The sequence below is a fragment of the Engystomops pustulosus genome, chromosome 6 (assembly GCF_040894005.1).
Source record: "Engystomops pustulosus chromosome 6, aEngPut4.maternal, whole genome shotgun sequence".
Lineage (NCBI taxonomy): Eukaryota > Metazoa > Chordata > Amphibia > Anura > Leptodactylidae > Engystomops > Engystomops pustulosus.
The window spans coordinates 138,682,437-138,696,188 of NC_092416.1; the positions used below are offsets into that span (position 1 = coordinate 138,682,437).

Here is a 13,752-nt window from a genome sequence, read left to right on the forward strand (position 1 = left end):
TTTTGGGACGCGGCGATACCTAATATGTCTGTGATTTTTACTGTTTGTTATGTTTTATATCCGTTCTAGGGAAAGGGGGGTGATTTGAACTTTTAATATTTCATTAATTTTTTTTATTTTTTAAACTTTTTTTTTTCACTATTTTTTAGACCATCTAGGGTACATTAACCCTAGATGATCAGATCGCTCCTACCATATACTGCAATACTACAGTATTGCAATATATGGCGTTTTTGCAGGTCTTACATTACAATGAGCCACTGGCTCATTGTAACGAACCTGCATAAACCATGTAGCCTCGTGTCAAGAGAAGACCCGAGGCTACCATGGTAACCGATCGCCGCCACCCGATGACGTTCGGGGGCGTGGCGATCGAAAAAAAGATGGCGGCGCCCGCGCGCCGCCGTCTTTTAAACGCCGCCCGCGACTTTGCGGGCGGCGTTTAGAGGGTTAATAGCCGCGATCGGTGCAAGCACCGACCGCGGTTATTAGCGGTGGGGGTTTTGTGCAAAATGCAAAAACCCCCACCTCTGTATGAAGAGGACTCAGCCCGTGAGCCCTCTTCATACTTCCCTTATACCTCTGCGCCGTAGAGCTACGGCGCAGAGCGTTAAGGGGTTAAAGGGGTTATCCGGGTTTAAAAAATTTCTTATGGCCGGGCTGGGGAGGGCTAGTTAACCATAATAAACATGTACTTACCTCCTCCGGCGCCGCTGATGTCCCGCGCCATGGTCCCTTCGATCCGTGCCCGTTTGTTTACAGGGGTACGGAAGCCGCGCACAGGGAGCTTCCGGTCCGCGATGTGGACTGCTCCTCCCATCCGTCCCTATCTCTCAGCGTTGTAAGCGCTGGGAGATGGTGCGCATGGGAGCTTCCGGCCGGCCGGAAGCTCCCTGTGCGCACTTGTAATGAAACCGGCGCACAGAGAAGACCGGCCGCGGCGTGGGACATCGGCAGTACCGGAGGAGGTAAGTACATGTTTATTGTGTTTAAAAAGCCCTCCCCAGCCCGGCCATAAGAAATTTTTTAAACCCGGATAAACCCCTTTAATATTACATCTTACAATCCAATCCACCATACCTTGCTGTGTAGGACAGGGTAGTCCTGTCACAACAACTGGGACCCAAAATGAACAGAGCTGCAAGTTGCACAAGTGGCGCTCTATTCTTCTCTATGGCACTGGCAGAGATAGCCAAGTACAGTTCTCCATCAGTGCATGGAGCAGCAGCACTCATGCTCGGCCTACCAGTCTATTAATTTCAGGACTCCTGTTCTCTTTATCTGGCGTTGGTTCCATTGCTGGAACCTCCACCAATAAACAAGCGATCCCGTATCCTTATGAATAAGTAAAAATGAAGAGTCCACCGAACCCTCCTCTGCTTATTTGAATTTACATGACAAGTTTAGTGCAACTGAATTGGGTTTAATCCGCTTAAAATGGCCACTACACAAACCAAGTTTCATACAGGGGAACAAGCTCATGTGAGGCCAATCATAAACGTTTGGTACAATTCAATTTCCCATAGGGAAGCAGTTGTCCCAAATGTATGCAGATTTCCATACTTGTCTCTTAGGTGCACTGAAAAAAAATGCACTCCACTGGCCTCTGCTCCTGTGGAGCTAATGACTAAGAAAATGGACCTTCTGAATTAGTGAAAATACCATACAAGGTAATGAAGTGGTGACCAAGGATCACATAGTAGACTGCAAGTTTAACTTTCCATTTAAAAAAAAAAAACAACAAAAAAAATTCTATGCATGAAGACTGCACCAGTACAGTAAAAAAAAATACAACAAAAAAATTCCTACTAGAATAGGAAAGAAGAAAAGGACATTGTGCAAGCCCCTTTCTTGGATTGGTAGCTTGAAGCCGGGGCAGCAGCGGCTGAAGAAAACTTCCTACCGGTGTATAGGCACTTTATAGAACTCTACGTACATCTCTCTCCAGTGCCATTCACGGCGGGACAGGAGTTTGGTACGGAGGTGACCACGAATAAGCTTAGACGGCTTTTAACTAGAGCTATTACTTGTCAAGTCCAGTGTTTCAGTCTCTGATTTAAAGTTTCCTTCTAAACTTACAGTCCAAAGTCTCTGCTTTCAGCCACCTCCTCCCGTAATATTTCACGGCTTCTAGTACAGCAGCCCAATGTCGTCTTCTGCCTGCTTCTTCAGGCCAATCCATGCTTGGTTAAGCAACATACACCTGAACTTAGCATACAGTGGTGGGTGTTTGTCTCACATTTTAGGCTCCACACCTTGCGCCAACACACCTGACTCAAGGGTCCGTGCTTGATCCTCCATGGTCACATGATGAACAAAGTGACAAGGAATTGATTTGAAGAAATCAAAGCGGCATCTCCAGGGTTTGATCTTTGGTTTTGTAAGACATGGCCCGTAAACTATGACAGGCAGCATGGAAATCTATTCTAGACCTTGACAGACACTTGAAAAGTGAGTACAAGTAATAAGGCTTCTAGTCAGTGTGGAAAAAGAAACTCCCATTGAACAGTAGTGTAGTATTCTAGTTCATCTGAAGGTTTCAGGTACTGTAAACATTCTTAAAGGGGATGTCTAGGAGAAGGAAATCATTACTCTCCTTGGGCTGCGTCTAGTATTGCAGGTCAGCTCCATTAACATGAATAGGAAAGACCTGTAATAAGAAACCACAACCTGTGGACATGTGTTATCCTGAGAGCCATGTTTTTCTAATCGTGGACAACTCCCTAAAAACCATCCAATAGCAATCACTTTGTATGGCTTACAATGGTTCTCCACTAAGAGTTTTAAAAAAGATTGAACACAGTTTTTCTGTTCAATGGGAATATCTAGAAAATAGATTTTTTTCTTCTCATTTCTGCTTTGTGACGAAGACCTTGGCGTTGGTAAGTAATGGACCTATACAGTGACATCTATGTGTTAATGGAATCAGGATTGTAAGACTCGCCCAATTACTGAACATATGGAATACATGTAACAAAGCACTTATCCCGTGTTCTTCCATAGCAGTCAGATTTAGCATGCATTTATGTCACGACCACTGTCAGCTTATACAAACCCTTGTTTAAGTGCTAAGAGGAATAACTACTCTTGGATTGTAGATAGTTTGTGGTCCACAAAATCAGTCTGGGCATGGTCCACCATATATTATATGGTTGTTCTAGCCACAGACTTAATAGCTAGGATTTGGTTGGCTGTAATTTTTTTTAAGAACCTCATATATTTTGAAGCATTTCCTGGTTCCTCTTTTGGAAATAATTCTTCCCAAATTCATAAGAGCTGATCATTATAGCACAGGCTGGGGCCACCTTGATGACTCGTGGCATAAAGCCTGTAAAAGAAGAGATTAAATAATGTCACTTATGAAACGAATGAGAAGGAAACAGATAATTTCACTGGAGCTGAAGTGTGTCACCTGCAAATAGTCCACGGGTGCCGGATTCTGCTCTGATAATGCGCATGGCCCCCCATGTGGAAGATCGCTTTCGTCTTGATGATACTGAAGGAGTTAAGAGTAAGTTAAGATTAAAGGCAATATCTTAATAACTTTTGATGCAGAAATATATCCTGTTTAATCCCCGATCCGAGTGTTTTTGCTCAAAAAGTCCAATTTGTCATGCTTTGTGCAGCGCTGCGTAGGCGCTACATAAATAAACAATTATAACATTCAGGACCTAGGGAAAGCTGGGTTCTGCCTACATAAACACATTACACACGAAACTTCTGCCCGTCAGGGACAAAAAACAGTGATGACATTTTCTCGGCTTATGCTGGGCAGGACAAGGCTGGAGCAGTGGATAATGAGGAGAGTGCTGGGCCAGCCACAGGAGCAACATATCCTCATTGTCCTAATTTTATACTAATTTTTCAGCAAAACCTCTCAGTTCAGGTAGTAAACAAGATATAATCTTGCATCAGTGTAACGACAGCATTCTCAAGGTAGGTTTGGTTCATAATGCATACAAACAAATGGTAGATTTACTTTAAGGAAGATATTGCAGGAGATGTTTATAGACATATAGCCACTGAATGCCATCTTAACCTCTTTTAAGCCCCTTCACCACGTAATAATTTGCTATGTCCTAAGAACTGGATGCACATGACATAACATTAACATGCCAGAAATTCTGAAATGATACATTTTTGCCTTGCATATGAGGGAAGTCATCCAAGTCTTGACTCTACTCTTTGAAAAGAATTATCAGATCCAATGGGAATAAAACTCTAGTTATAACTACGTATATACCTTTAAAAACGTGGTAAACATCCCCATATACAGTAATAGAATACCCCTTACCCATTTCCAAGTCTCCAAGTTCAATTTGTCTGTGAGTCTTCACTACATCAAATGGCAGAGTGAGGATGGCTGCCACCTAGGACACAGGAGAGGACACCGTTATAAAGGACTGGCATCACTGCTCTAGGGAAATGGCTGTACAGAACTATACAAGAGCAGCATGCAGAAGGACAACCATAAACCTGATATTATTGCTTATGCAGTATTTGGTAGATAATGGTTAATACCCATCACATAAAGGAAAATACAGCAAAGAACTTACTGCTCCAGACAGGGCCCCCGATGTGAAATTGATGAGAAATTGGGTCTCCGACGTCCCCCACTTGTCACTGAGCCGCTTCTTCACAAGCTCATAATTAAACCAATAGAGCGCTACAAAAGACATGAACGAGGATATGAACATCTAGAGTAATAGGAGGAGATATAGGGAGATGTTATATGGAGTAATAGGAGTAGATATAGGGAGAGGTTATATGGAGTAATAGGAGGAGATATAGGGAGAGGTTATATGGAGTAATAGGAGGAGATATAGGGAGAAGTTATATGGAGTAACAGGAGGAGATATAGGGAGAAGTTATATGGAGTAACAGGAGGAGATATAGGGAGAGGTTATATGGAGTAATAGGAGGAGATATAGGGAGAGGTTATATGGAGTAATAGGAGGTGATATAGGGAGAGGTTATATGGAGTAATAGGAGGAGATATAGGGAGAGGTTATATGGAGTAATAGGAGATATAGGGAGAGGTTATATGGTGTAATAGGAGGAGATATATGGAGAGGTTATATGGAGTAATAGGAGGAGATATAGGGAGATGTTATATGGAGTAATAGGAGGAGATATAGGGAGATGTTATATGGAGTAATAGGAGGAGTTATAGGGAGGCGTTATATGGAGTAACAGGAGGAGATATAGGGAGGCGTTATATGGAGTAACAGGAGGAGATATAGGGAGAGGTTATATGGAGTAATAGGAGGAGATATAGGGAGATGTTATATGGAGTAATAGGAGGAGATATAGGGAGAGGTTATATGGAGTAATAGGAAGAGATATAGGGAGAGATGTTATATGGAGTAATAGGAGGAGATATATGGAGAAGTTATATGGAGTAATAGGAGGAGATATAGGGAGAAGTTATATGGAGTAATAGAAGGAGATATAGGGAGATGTTATATGGAGTAATAGAAGGAGATATAGGGAGATGTTATATGGAGTAATAGAAGGAGATATAGGGAGATGTTATATGGAGTAATAGGAGGAGATATAGGGAGAGGTAATATGGAGTAATAGGAGGAGATATAGGGAGATGTTATATGGAGTAATAGGAGGAGATATAGGGAGATGTTATATGGAGTAATAGAAGGAGATATAGGGAGATGTTATATGGAGTAATAGGAGGAGATATAGGGAGATGTTATATGGAGTAATAGGAGGAGATATAGGGAGATGTTATATGGAGTAATAGGGGGAAATATAGGTAGAGAATATATGGCGTAGAGGGAGAAATGTGTAGTTTTTTTTGTTGTACAGTATGATTACCGGAAAAGGGAACATCCCTCAGCACTGTAGGTCCCCATCCTTTCCAAAGAGACAACCATCCACCCTGAGTGACAGCAGATCGCAGACAGGCTCCTAGCTCAATGTATGAAAGCTGTCGTGACTGGAGTTTTGTACGAATTAACTCCAAAGGGCTGATGACCGTGACTGCACCCACTGACATGAAGAAAATAAAATTGTTATTACATAGAATATACCAACAACCAAAAAATATGTTTGAAAAAAAAAAAAAACACTTACAGCGGGCAAGTGCTCCAGCAACAAGAGGGATGTGACTGCCGCTGTATCCCATGTTGTAACAGAGAAAATCCCTCAGCTGATCATAACAAGTGAAATAGATAATGGTTGCAGGCACAGCCATAACCCTACAGGGGGAGACAAAAAGACAGAGTCACCTGGGGATAAATATGGATGAAGAAAAACACTGAGCATATGGTCCACTGGGAACAATGTAATGTGCGTTGCTAACAATAATAATCCAAGTCAGATGACAAGGCACAATCTCAGATCTGAAATATGAGGTGTTTATATGCAATTCAACATGTAATACACAATGTAATCCAATAGCATAAAGTTTCCTCCATCAATATGTAATTTCCATAGAAACACTGATAAACACTGCACTTTGCTCACAATCAATAACCAGTATTCATTAATGTTATAAGTGAAACCAATGGAAAAAACCTCGGGGAGATAACTTGTAGACCTCTGCACTATATACTGCACTGCATGTTATTTAGAATCAATAATTATAATTCTATGATTTATAAGCAACTAAAATAATTTATGTAAGGTGTAACTTCTTCAACCTTAGGTTTGCTGATAATCTAGTGTTTAGTGAATGCATGTGCACACAGGTGGATTTTGACGCTGCAAAAAACACAAGTTATTTCCATTGGGTTGGAGGGATGACATGCTGATTAGTGGGGTTCCATCTTCTGAGACCCCAGCAATGAATAGAGCGGGTGTCCCATTCTGTCTTTACTCATAGAATAGCATCTGCCGCTATAGCTGGAACAGGTTAGCTCTTATATAGTGTGAAAAGAACAAAAGAATACATGCTGGACCTGCTCCATCTATCAGGGATCTATCAGACCTCCACTATTTAGAATGTCAGCCCTTATACTGTGGATAGGGGATAACAATTAAACTTGGGACAATCCATTTAAGATCTTTTACTTACAATGTAGGGGGTAGACCGCTCCAAAGTGATGTTAAACCCTCATAACGTGTTATCTTCACAAAGGCATCCTGAAGTAAGAAAAAAATAACTATTAACTTCGTGTATTGCCTGGAGCTGAGCCTAGTGGCATAGGGACCCCTGATTTCATTACAAAGGTAGGGTTACTCAATTTTAAAGTAACCTAACCAGCACCCGCCCACTGCCAAAACTTCTCTAAATCCAGTCTAACGGCTTGTTCAGAACGGCGTTGTTGACGTCCGTATGCTATCCTGCTTTATTTTTGAGCAGACAGTGAGAAAAAAAATGCAGCATGCGCTATTTTTTTTTTTTTTTTACAACATGTACACTGTGGATCTCCATAGAAGTCAATACATGTGCAAAAAGAAAAAAAACAGAGGTACACAGATGAAATCCATATGCGGTCTGTTTTTTCTCAACTGGGAAGGGCAAAAAGTAAATTAGAAACCCATCCATTTTTTTTTGCAGTTGTAAAAAAAACAAAAACATTAAAAAAAACCCTTCAAATAAGGGCATGTAAAGAACGGATGTGGATACATTACGGACTGAACACTAACATCACACATCTGCATTTTTTGCGGATGAACAATAGACACGCCTGTCTGAATAAGCCCTAAAACGTTTACAATCTACAACTCCAGAGATAGGAAGTAGCTGACAGATACTAGTGCCCCCCACAGAAAATAACTACCCCCATCTGCTATTCCTACAGCACAATGCCACACAGCTGTATTATAACACTTACCACCGTGCCATGGAAGTGGGTAGGTGCACGATACCAGGTACTGCAAGCTGTGGCGTGCTGGCACACAAACAGATGATCCATGAGGCCATTACAGTACAGGAAACAGCGCCCTGGGTTATATGTTAAAAAAAAGCTGGGTGAGATTAAAGAGGAAGGGGCACACATGGAAAATGACAGAACTAAGCGGGGTGTATAATGGGAGACAATGTGTTAGTACATGGACTGGAGTTATTAAGCAGTTTTAGCAGGGAGATTAGAGATTAGCAGGGCCACAAGCAGGCACAGGGTAACCCCATGTATGACACTGGCCACTACTTAGGGTTATATGACATTAGTAATAATATATTATAAACTGGTGCCCAAATATTGATCTGATGGACTGCAGATGCACAGGGAAGATTGACACAAATTCACAGGCAATACAAAAGCAGCCCAAATATCCTTCCTCATCAGAATATGTTCTAAGGTCAATAACACACAGAACACAACTCATGATCAAAGAGCAACTAAAAGAAACATAGCAGAGGAGAGCTACGGGTCAAGATTTGTGTACTCACATGTGGGGTGGCGCAAGGGGGGTGCCCGGGGAAGAGACTTTACAGACATGACTGCAACACAAGAGGAACAAATGAGGAATAAGAACACGGGGAACACATGGGATTTGTATTCTGCTGCTACAAATACATACGGGCACATAGAAGATGTGCCGTAATAACGGTGACAGTGGCAGGAGGAAGGGGTTAATATAAGATATACATGTTATAGCAGTGCCCCTGCATATTTATACCACTCAAACCCAAGTACTAGTAAAGAGTTAGAGCATAAGTTAACTAAACCTCTATCAATTCCTCTAACTAACGTATGTATATATATATATATATATATATATATATATATATATATATATATATTAAAAAAATAATTCTACAGTAATGTGTTAAAACACATGCAAATCTTATACAGGAACTATCTGAGAGTGTAAGGGAGAATGCACAGATTCTGTGATGTCTACAAAATCTGCAGCACAGTTTTTCCACGTATTGGTGATTCTTGTCATCCGCTGCAAATTACACACCAATTTTTATTGGGTTATTTACTGGTAGGAAAATTTTTCATGGAAAGTTTACAACGTATACACTTGCCCTTATAGTGAATTAACTAGACAAGAGGCACTGCATATTAGATAAGCAGTCACGTTATGAATGAGGAACCCCAACAATCTCAGGGCACTCTCTTGTAACAAGGCAAATCAAAATATCAATGGTTTCATTCACTGACAGCAAGCAGAGAGTTCAATAAATGTGAGAAATTTATATGAAACATTTTTAAAAATAGTTGCAAAATTTTTTATTAATTGGTGCTGGTCACTTGGGGTCCCACGTCCCCCATTTCAGTACACACTGATCCCTTTAACTACCAAAGATGTTGGTGTACAGCATTTACCTTTGCTTAGCTTTCAGAATTGAATGAAGCAAAGGTGTACACAAGCAACCTCTGCTCCATTCATATGGGGTTTCTGGAACTTTGTTCTCCTGATCAGCAGAGTAAAGCCTGAATATTTACACATACTGCCTAATCCAACCCTATAACTGAAGTCTAATACCAGCTGTGTACCCAGTGCACATCAATGGTCTGTCCTATAGGGACTATAACACATCAATCCATGCAAGGGAGGAGGGGGTGCTGCCGGAAAAGTATTCCGAGGACACTGACATTAGGAAGCATGTGAAGCACATGTAGGATTAGTGTAGCACCATCCGCAGTGGGAGGACAAGTAACATAAAGGGTGACACTACCTTTGGAGAATGGTTTCTTCTGTGACTGCAGTCGGATCTTCACAACGTCGAGGGGCGTCACTGTAAATACCCAGGAGGAGAAAGTAGGTGAGATACGGGTAATCACAAGTCACTACCCCTCCTGTCCTTTCTTATATTACAGCTGGACCATACCAAAAAGTGAGGTGAGAAGAGCACCGGTTCCTGAGGCCATTATTTGCTGCAGTGGGGTGATCCCACACCGGGGGGTACTGGGGTCCTCCACTGCCATCCCTGCCATGAGTTATGCTTTAGGGGGAACCTGCGTAAAATAATAAAAAAAATAGGAGCAGAAGTAGTAGAGAAATTCATTTCCAGTACACACGCAGCCTTCAGAGCTTGAACGACACCCCTACCCCCCCCCCCCCCTTATCTGTTCACACCCTGGGGCAGGCGTGACCGCCATTACAGCGCTCAGATAACAAAGCTGAACTAGCAATCTATAGGCACACTAATAACTTACCTGCTGCCTGATGGGAGGCTCACAGTCTCCCCCTGCTGGATGATAAACGATAAGCAGCATCTTCACAGTGTCTGTTGGGGACACAGGGCATTGATGCATATTAATCGCTGCATAAACAAGTTACAGAAGAACATGCCGGGACGTGCCGCCATTATTACACATCCGGAAGAATAAAATAACCTAATGTGTGTTATCTACAGTCTATAAGTTATATATATATATATGCCTATAAGTGATATGGACATCAAAAAAAATTCTATAAATATCATGTGGCGACAATAAAAGTTGCTATGTACCACCCCACATCTGTTACATAATATACGTGTCTGTATATACACTGTATATATTTATACACCCAATTATACTGTACACCTGCATTCAATACACTGTACAATTTATATTACTATACATAAAGTCGTGTGGAACTACAACTCCCAGCATGCTTTGCCAGTTTGCAGAACGATGAGCCCGTTATATAGAAAACAAGCAGCTCCTGTTACAGACACAGGATGTGACAGCGCACATGTGGCGTCATACATCATGTATGGAGTAAGAGACATGACACACACTGTATACAAGGTCTTACCTGCGGCCCCTTCCCCATCGGGGTCCCAGCACCCAGCATCTTAGGGGCCACATCCCGCACTCCAGCGGATCTTTGCCGGGCCAAACCGGTTTCTGATCACAACAACATGTCAATCACACTCCGCCACGCCTACTAGGGCGGGTCTACACGGCAGAGCTTCACTGAGAGACGTACTAGGGGTAGACGAGCGGAGCAGTCATAGGCAAACCGCGCCCACCCCTGGCATGACTCCTCCCCTGCTCCCAGCATGCACTTGGCAGGAGACAGCGGCTAGGAGCTGGCAGCCATGTACAGCATGAGTTACCTTTCCCCTACTTCCTGCCAGTGACTGTACATAGACATTGGCACAGCTCTGCTGCCAGCACATGGAGGTGAAATTAGGTCACTGCACTGGCTTTTCCTGTTGGAGTAAAGAAAGGCATATAAGTTGGCACTTGGGCGTATCTATAAGTGACTGTGCCCTCTCCCACAGCTAACTGCTGCCCCTCAACACACATGTACGACATGTTAAACTTTACACAGGACTGCTTTCTATGTACGTAGAGACAGCAGTCCTATGTAAGTTACAGATGAAATGAAAAGATGATGGTTGTTAAATATGATTACGGTTCGGGTGCTGTTTGGGGTCTGGCAGTGTAGGCTTTTATCACTTGTGCTTACCAGAACCAAGCTTATTAACAAATGTAGCACTAGAACCAAGCTTATTACCTAATATCGCACTAGAACCAAGCTTAGTAACTAATATAGCACTAGAACCAAGCTTATTAACTAATGTAGCACTAGAACCAAGCTTATTACCTAATATTGCACTAGAACCAAGCTTAGTAACTAATATAGCACTAGAACCAAGCTTATTAACTAATGTAGCACTAGAACCAAGCTTATTACCTAATATCGCACTAGAACCAAGCTTAGTAACTAATATAGCACTAGAACCAAGCTTATTAACTAATGTAGCACTAAAACCAAGCTTAGTAACTAATGTAGCACTAGAACCAAGCTTAGTAACTAAGATAGCACTAGAACAAAGCGTATTAACTAAAATAGCACTAGAACCAAGCTTATTAACTAATGTAGCAGTAGAACCAAGCTTATTACCTAATATAGCACTAGAACCAAGCTAATTAAAGCGGTTATCCGGGTGTTAAAAAATACTGAGAGCCGGGCTGGGGTGGGCTAGTTAAACATAATAAACATGTACTTACCTCGTCCGGCGCCGTTGATGTCCCGCGCAGTGGTCTGTCTCATCTGTGTGCCGGTGTGTATACAGGGGCGCACAGGGAGCTTCCGGCCAGCCGGAAGCTCCCATCCGACACCATCTCCCAGCGCTTACAATGCTGAGAGATAGAGACGGATGGGAGGAGCCAGCCACATCCCGGACCGGAAGCTCCCTGTGCGCGGCTTCTGTGCCCCTGTAAACAAACGGTCACGGCTCAAAGGGACCGCGTCGTGGGACATCGGCGGCGCTGGAGGAGGTAAGTCCATGTTTATTATGTTTAATTAGCCTGCCGCAGCCCAGCCCGCAGTAATTTTTAACAACCAGATAACCACTTTAACTAATTTAGCACTAGAACAAAGCTTATCAACTAAAATAGCACTAGAACCAGGCTTAGTAACTTATATAGCACCAGAACCAAGCTTATTAACTAATGTAGCACTAGAACCAAGCTTATTACCTAATATCGCACTAGAACCAAGCTTAGTAACTAATATAGCACTAGAACCAAGCTTATTAACTAATGTAGCACTAGAACCAAGCTTATTACCTAATATTGCACTAGAACCAAGCTTAGTAACTAATATAGCACTAGAACCAAGCTTATTAACTAATGTAGCACTAAAACCAAGCTTAGTAACTAATGTAGCACTAGAACCAAGCTTAGTAACTAAGATAGCACTAGAACAAAGCGTATTAACTAAAATAGCACTAGAACCAGGCTTATTACCTAATATAGCAATAGAACCAAGCTTATTACCTAATATAGCACTAGAACCAAGCTTATTAACTAATGTAGCAGTAGAACCAAGCTTATTACCTAATATAGCACTAGAACCAAGCTAATTAAAGCGGTTATCCGGGTGTTAAAAAATACTGAGAGCCGGGCTGGGGTGGGCTAGTTAAACATAATAAACATGTACTTACCTCGTCCGGCGCCGTTGATGTCCCGCGCAGTGGTCTGTCTCATCTGTGCGCCGGTGTGTATACAGGGGCGCACAGGGAGCTTCCGGCCGGCCGGCCGGAAGCTCCCATCCGACACCATCTCCCAGCGCTTACAATGCTGAGAGATAGAGACGGATGGGAGGAGCCAGCCACATCCCGGACCGGAAGCTCCCTGTGTGCGGCTTCTGTGCCCCTGTAAACAAACGGTCACGGCTCAAAGGGACCGCGTCGTGGGACATCAGCGGCGCTGGAGGAGGTAAGTCCATGTTTATTATGTTTAATTAGCCTGCCGCAGCCCAGCCCGCAGTAATTTTTAACAACCAGATAACCACTTTAACTAATTTAGCACTAGAACAAAGCTTATCAACTAAAATAGCACTAGAACCAGGCTTAGTAACTTATATAGCACCAGAACCAAGCCTAGTAACTAATATAACACTAGAACCAAGCTTACTAACTAAAATATCGGTAGAACCAATAATGGTGCTTGTCTTACTTTATGCAAGAATGCTGGGTCCAGTACCCCTACAGAACCGCTTTACTAATCAGCAGATAAATATCGAATGGAACAAAAAGCTGACAGCTCTGTTCTCGGAGTCGTCTGGCACCTTAGTTCCTAGTGATAAAAATGTGACCTATTTTGCAGTAACCTGGTTTGGCCACAACACATAGAATGGAGCTTTCTGTTTACTGTACCATTCACTATTTCTCAGCTGGTGCGATCCTGCCTATAGCGCTCACTCACACACTTAAATTGGAATTTTTTGTTTAGATTAAAATTGTTGTCTTTCGGGCTAAATAATATCTTGGGCATTGCCACATGGTGAAAAATCCTTAAACTTGAGCACGTTATGGGAGATCTGGTAAGGGAAGACCACCTCTTAAATGGGTAGCTTAATACATTTAGGTAACTGAACACATGTATTAAAAGT

The 13,752-nt window shown here is 42.3% G+C and overlaps 1 protein-coding gene across 2 annotated transcripts; it reads right to left on the minus strand.

Moving 5' to 3' along the window:
* Positions 1–2,902: 2,902 nt before the first annotated feature.
* SLC25A39 (solute carrier family 25 member 39) lies at positions 2,903–10,827 on the minus strand. 2 transcript variants are annotated; one of them, XM_072111341.1, is made up of 13 exons: positions 10,660–10,825; positions 10,074–10,144; positions 9,746–9,872; positions 9,593–9,652; positions 8,354–8,404; positions 7,797–7,906; positions 7,034–7,101; positions 6,091–6,215; positions 5,833–6,006; positions 4,557–4,666; positions 4,295–4,370; positions 3,413–3,496; positions 2,903–3,328 (listed from the first exon to the last, which is right to left on the minus strand). In XM_072111341.1, exons 3-13 carry the CDS (start codon positions 9,849–9,851, stop codon positions 3,213–3,215), a joined length of 1,080 nt encoding a protein of 359 aa, XP_071967442.1. In that variant the 5' UTR covers positions 9,852–9,872; positions 10,074–10,144; positions 10,660–10,825; the 3' UTR covers positions 2,903–3,212. The 2 variants fall into 2 exon arrangements, with proteins under 2 accessions (XP_071967442.1, XP_071967443.1); XM_072111342.1 differs by lacking the exon at positions 8,354–8,404 and having other exon boundaries at positions 10,660–10,827.
* Between the last annotated feature and the right edge of the window lie 2,925 nt (positions 10,828–13,752).

Coding starts and splice junctions, on each gene's coding strand:
- SLC25A39 (XM_072111341.1), bottom strand. CDS start 9,851: ATGGCAGGGATGGCAGTGGAGGACCCCAGTACCCCCCGGTGTGGGATC. Junction 3,497..4,294: donor ACTTGGAGACTTGGAAATGG/GTAAGGGGTATT, acceptor TAACTCCTTCAG/TATCATCAAGACGAAAGCGA. Junction 3,329..3,412: donor CACCCGTGGACTATTTGCAG/GTGACACACTTC, acceptor CTTCTTTTACAG/GCTTTATGCCACGAGTCATC.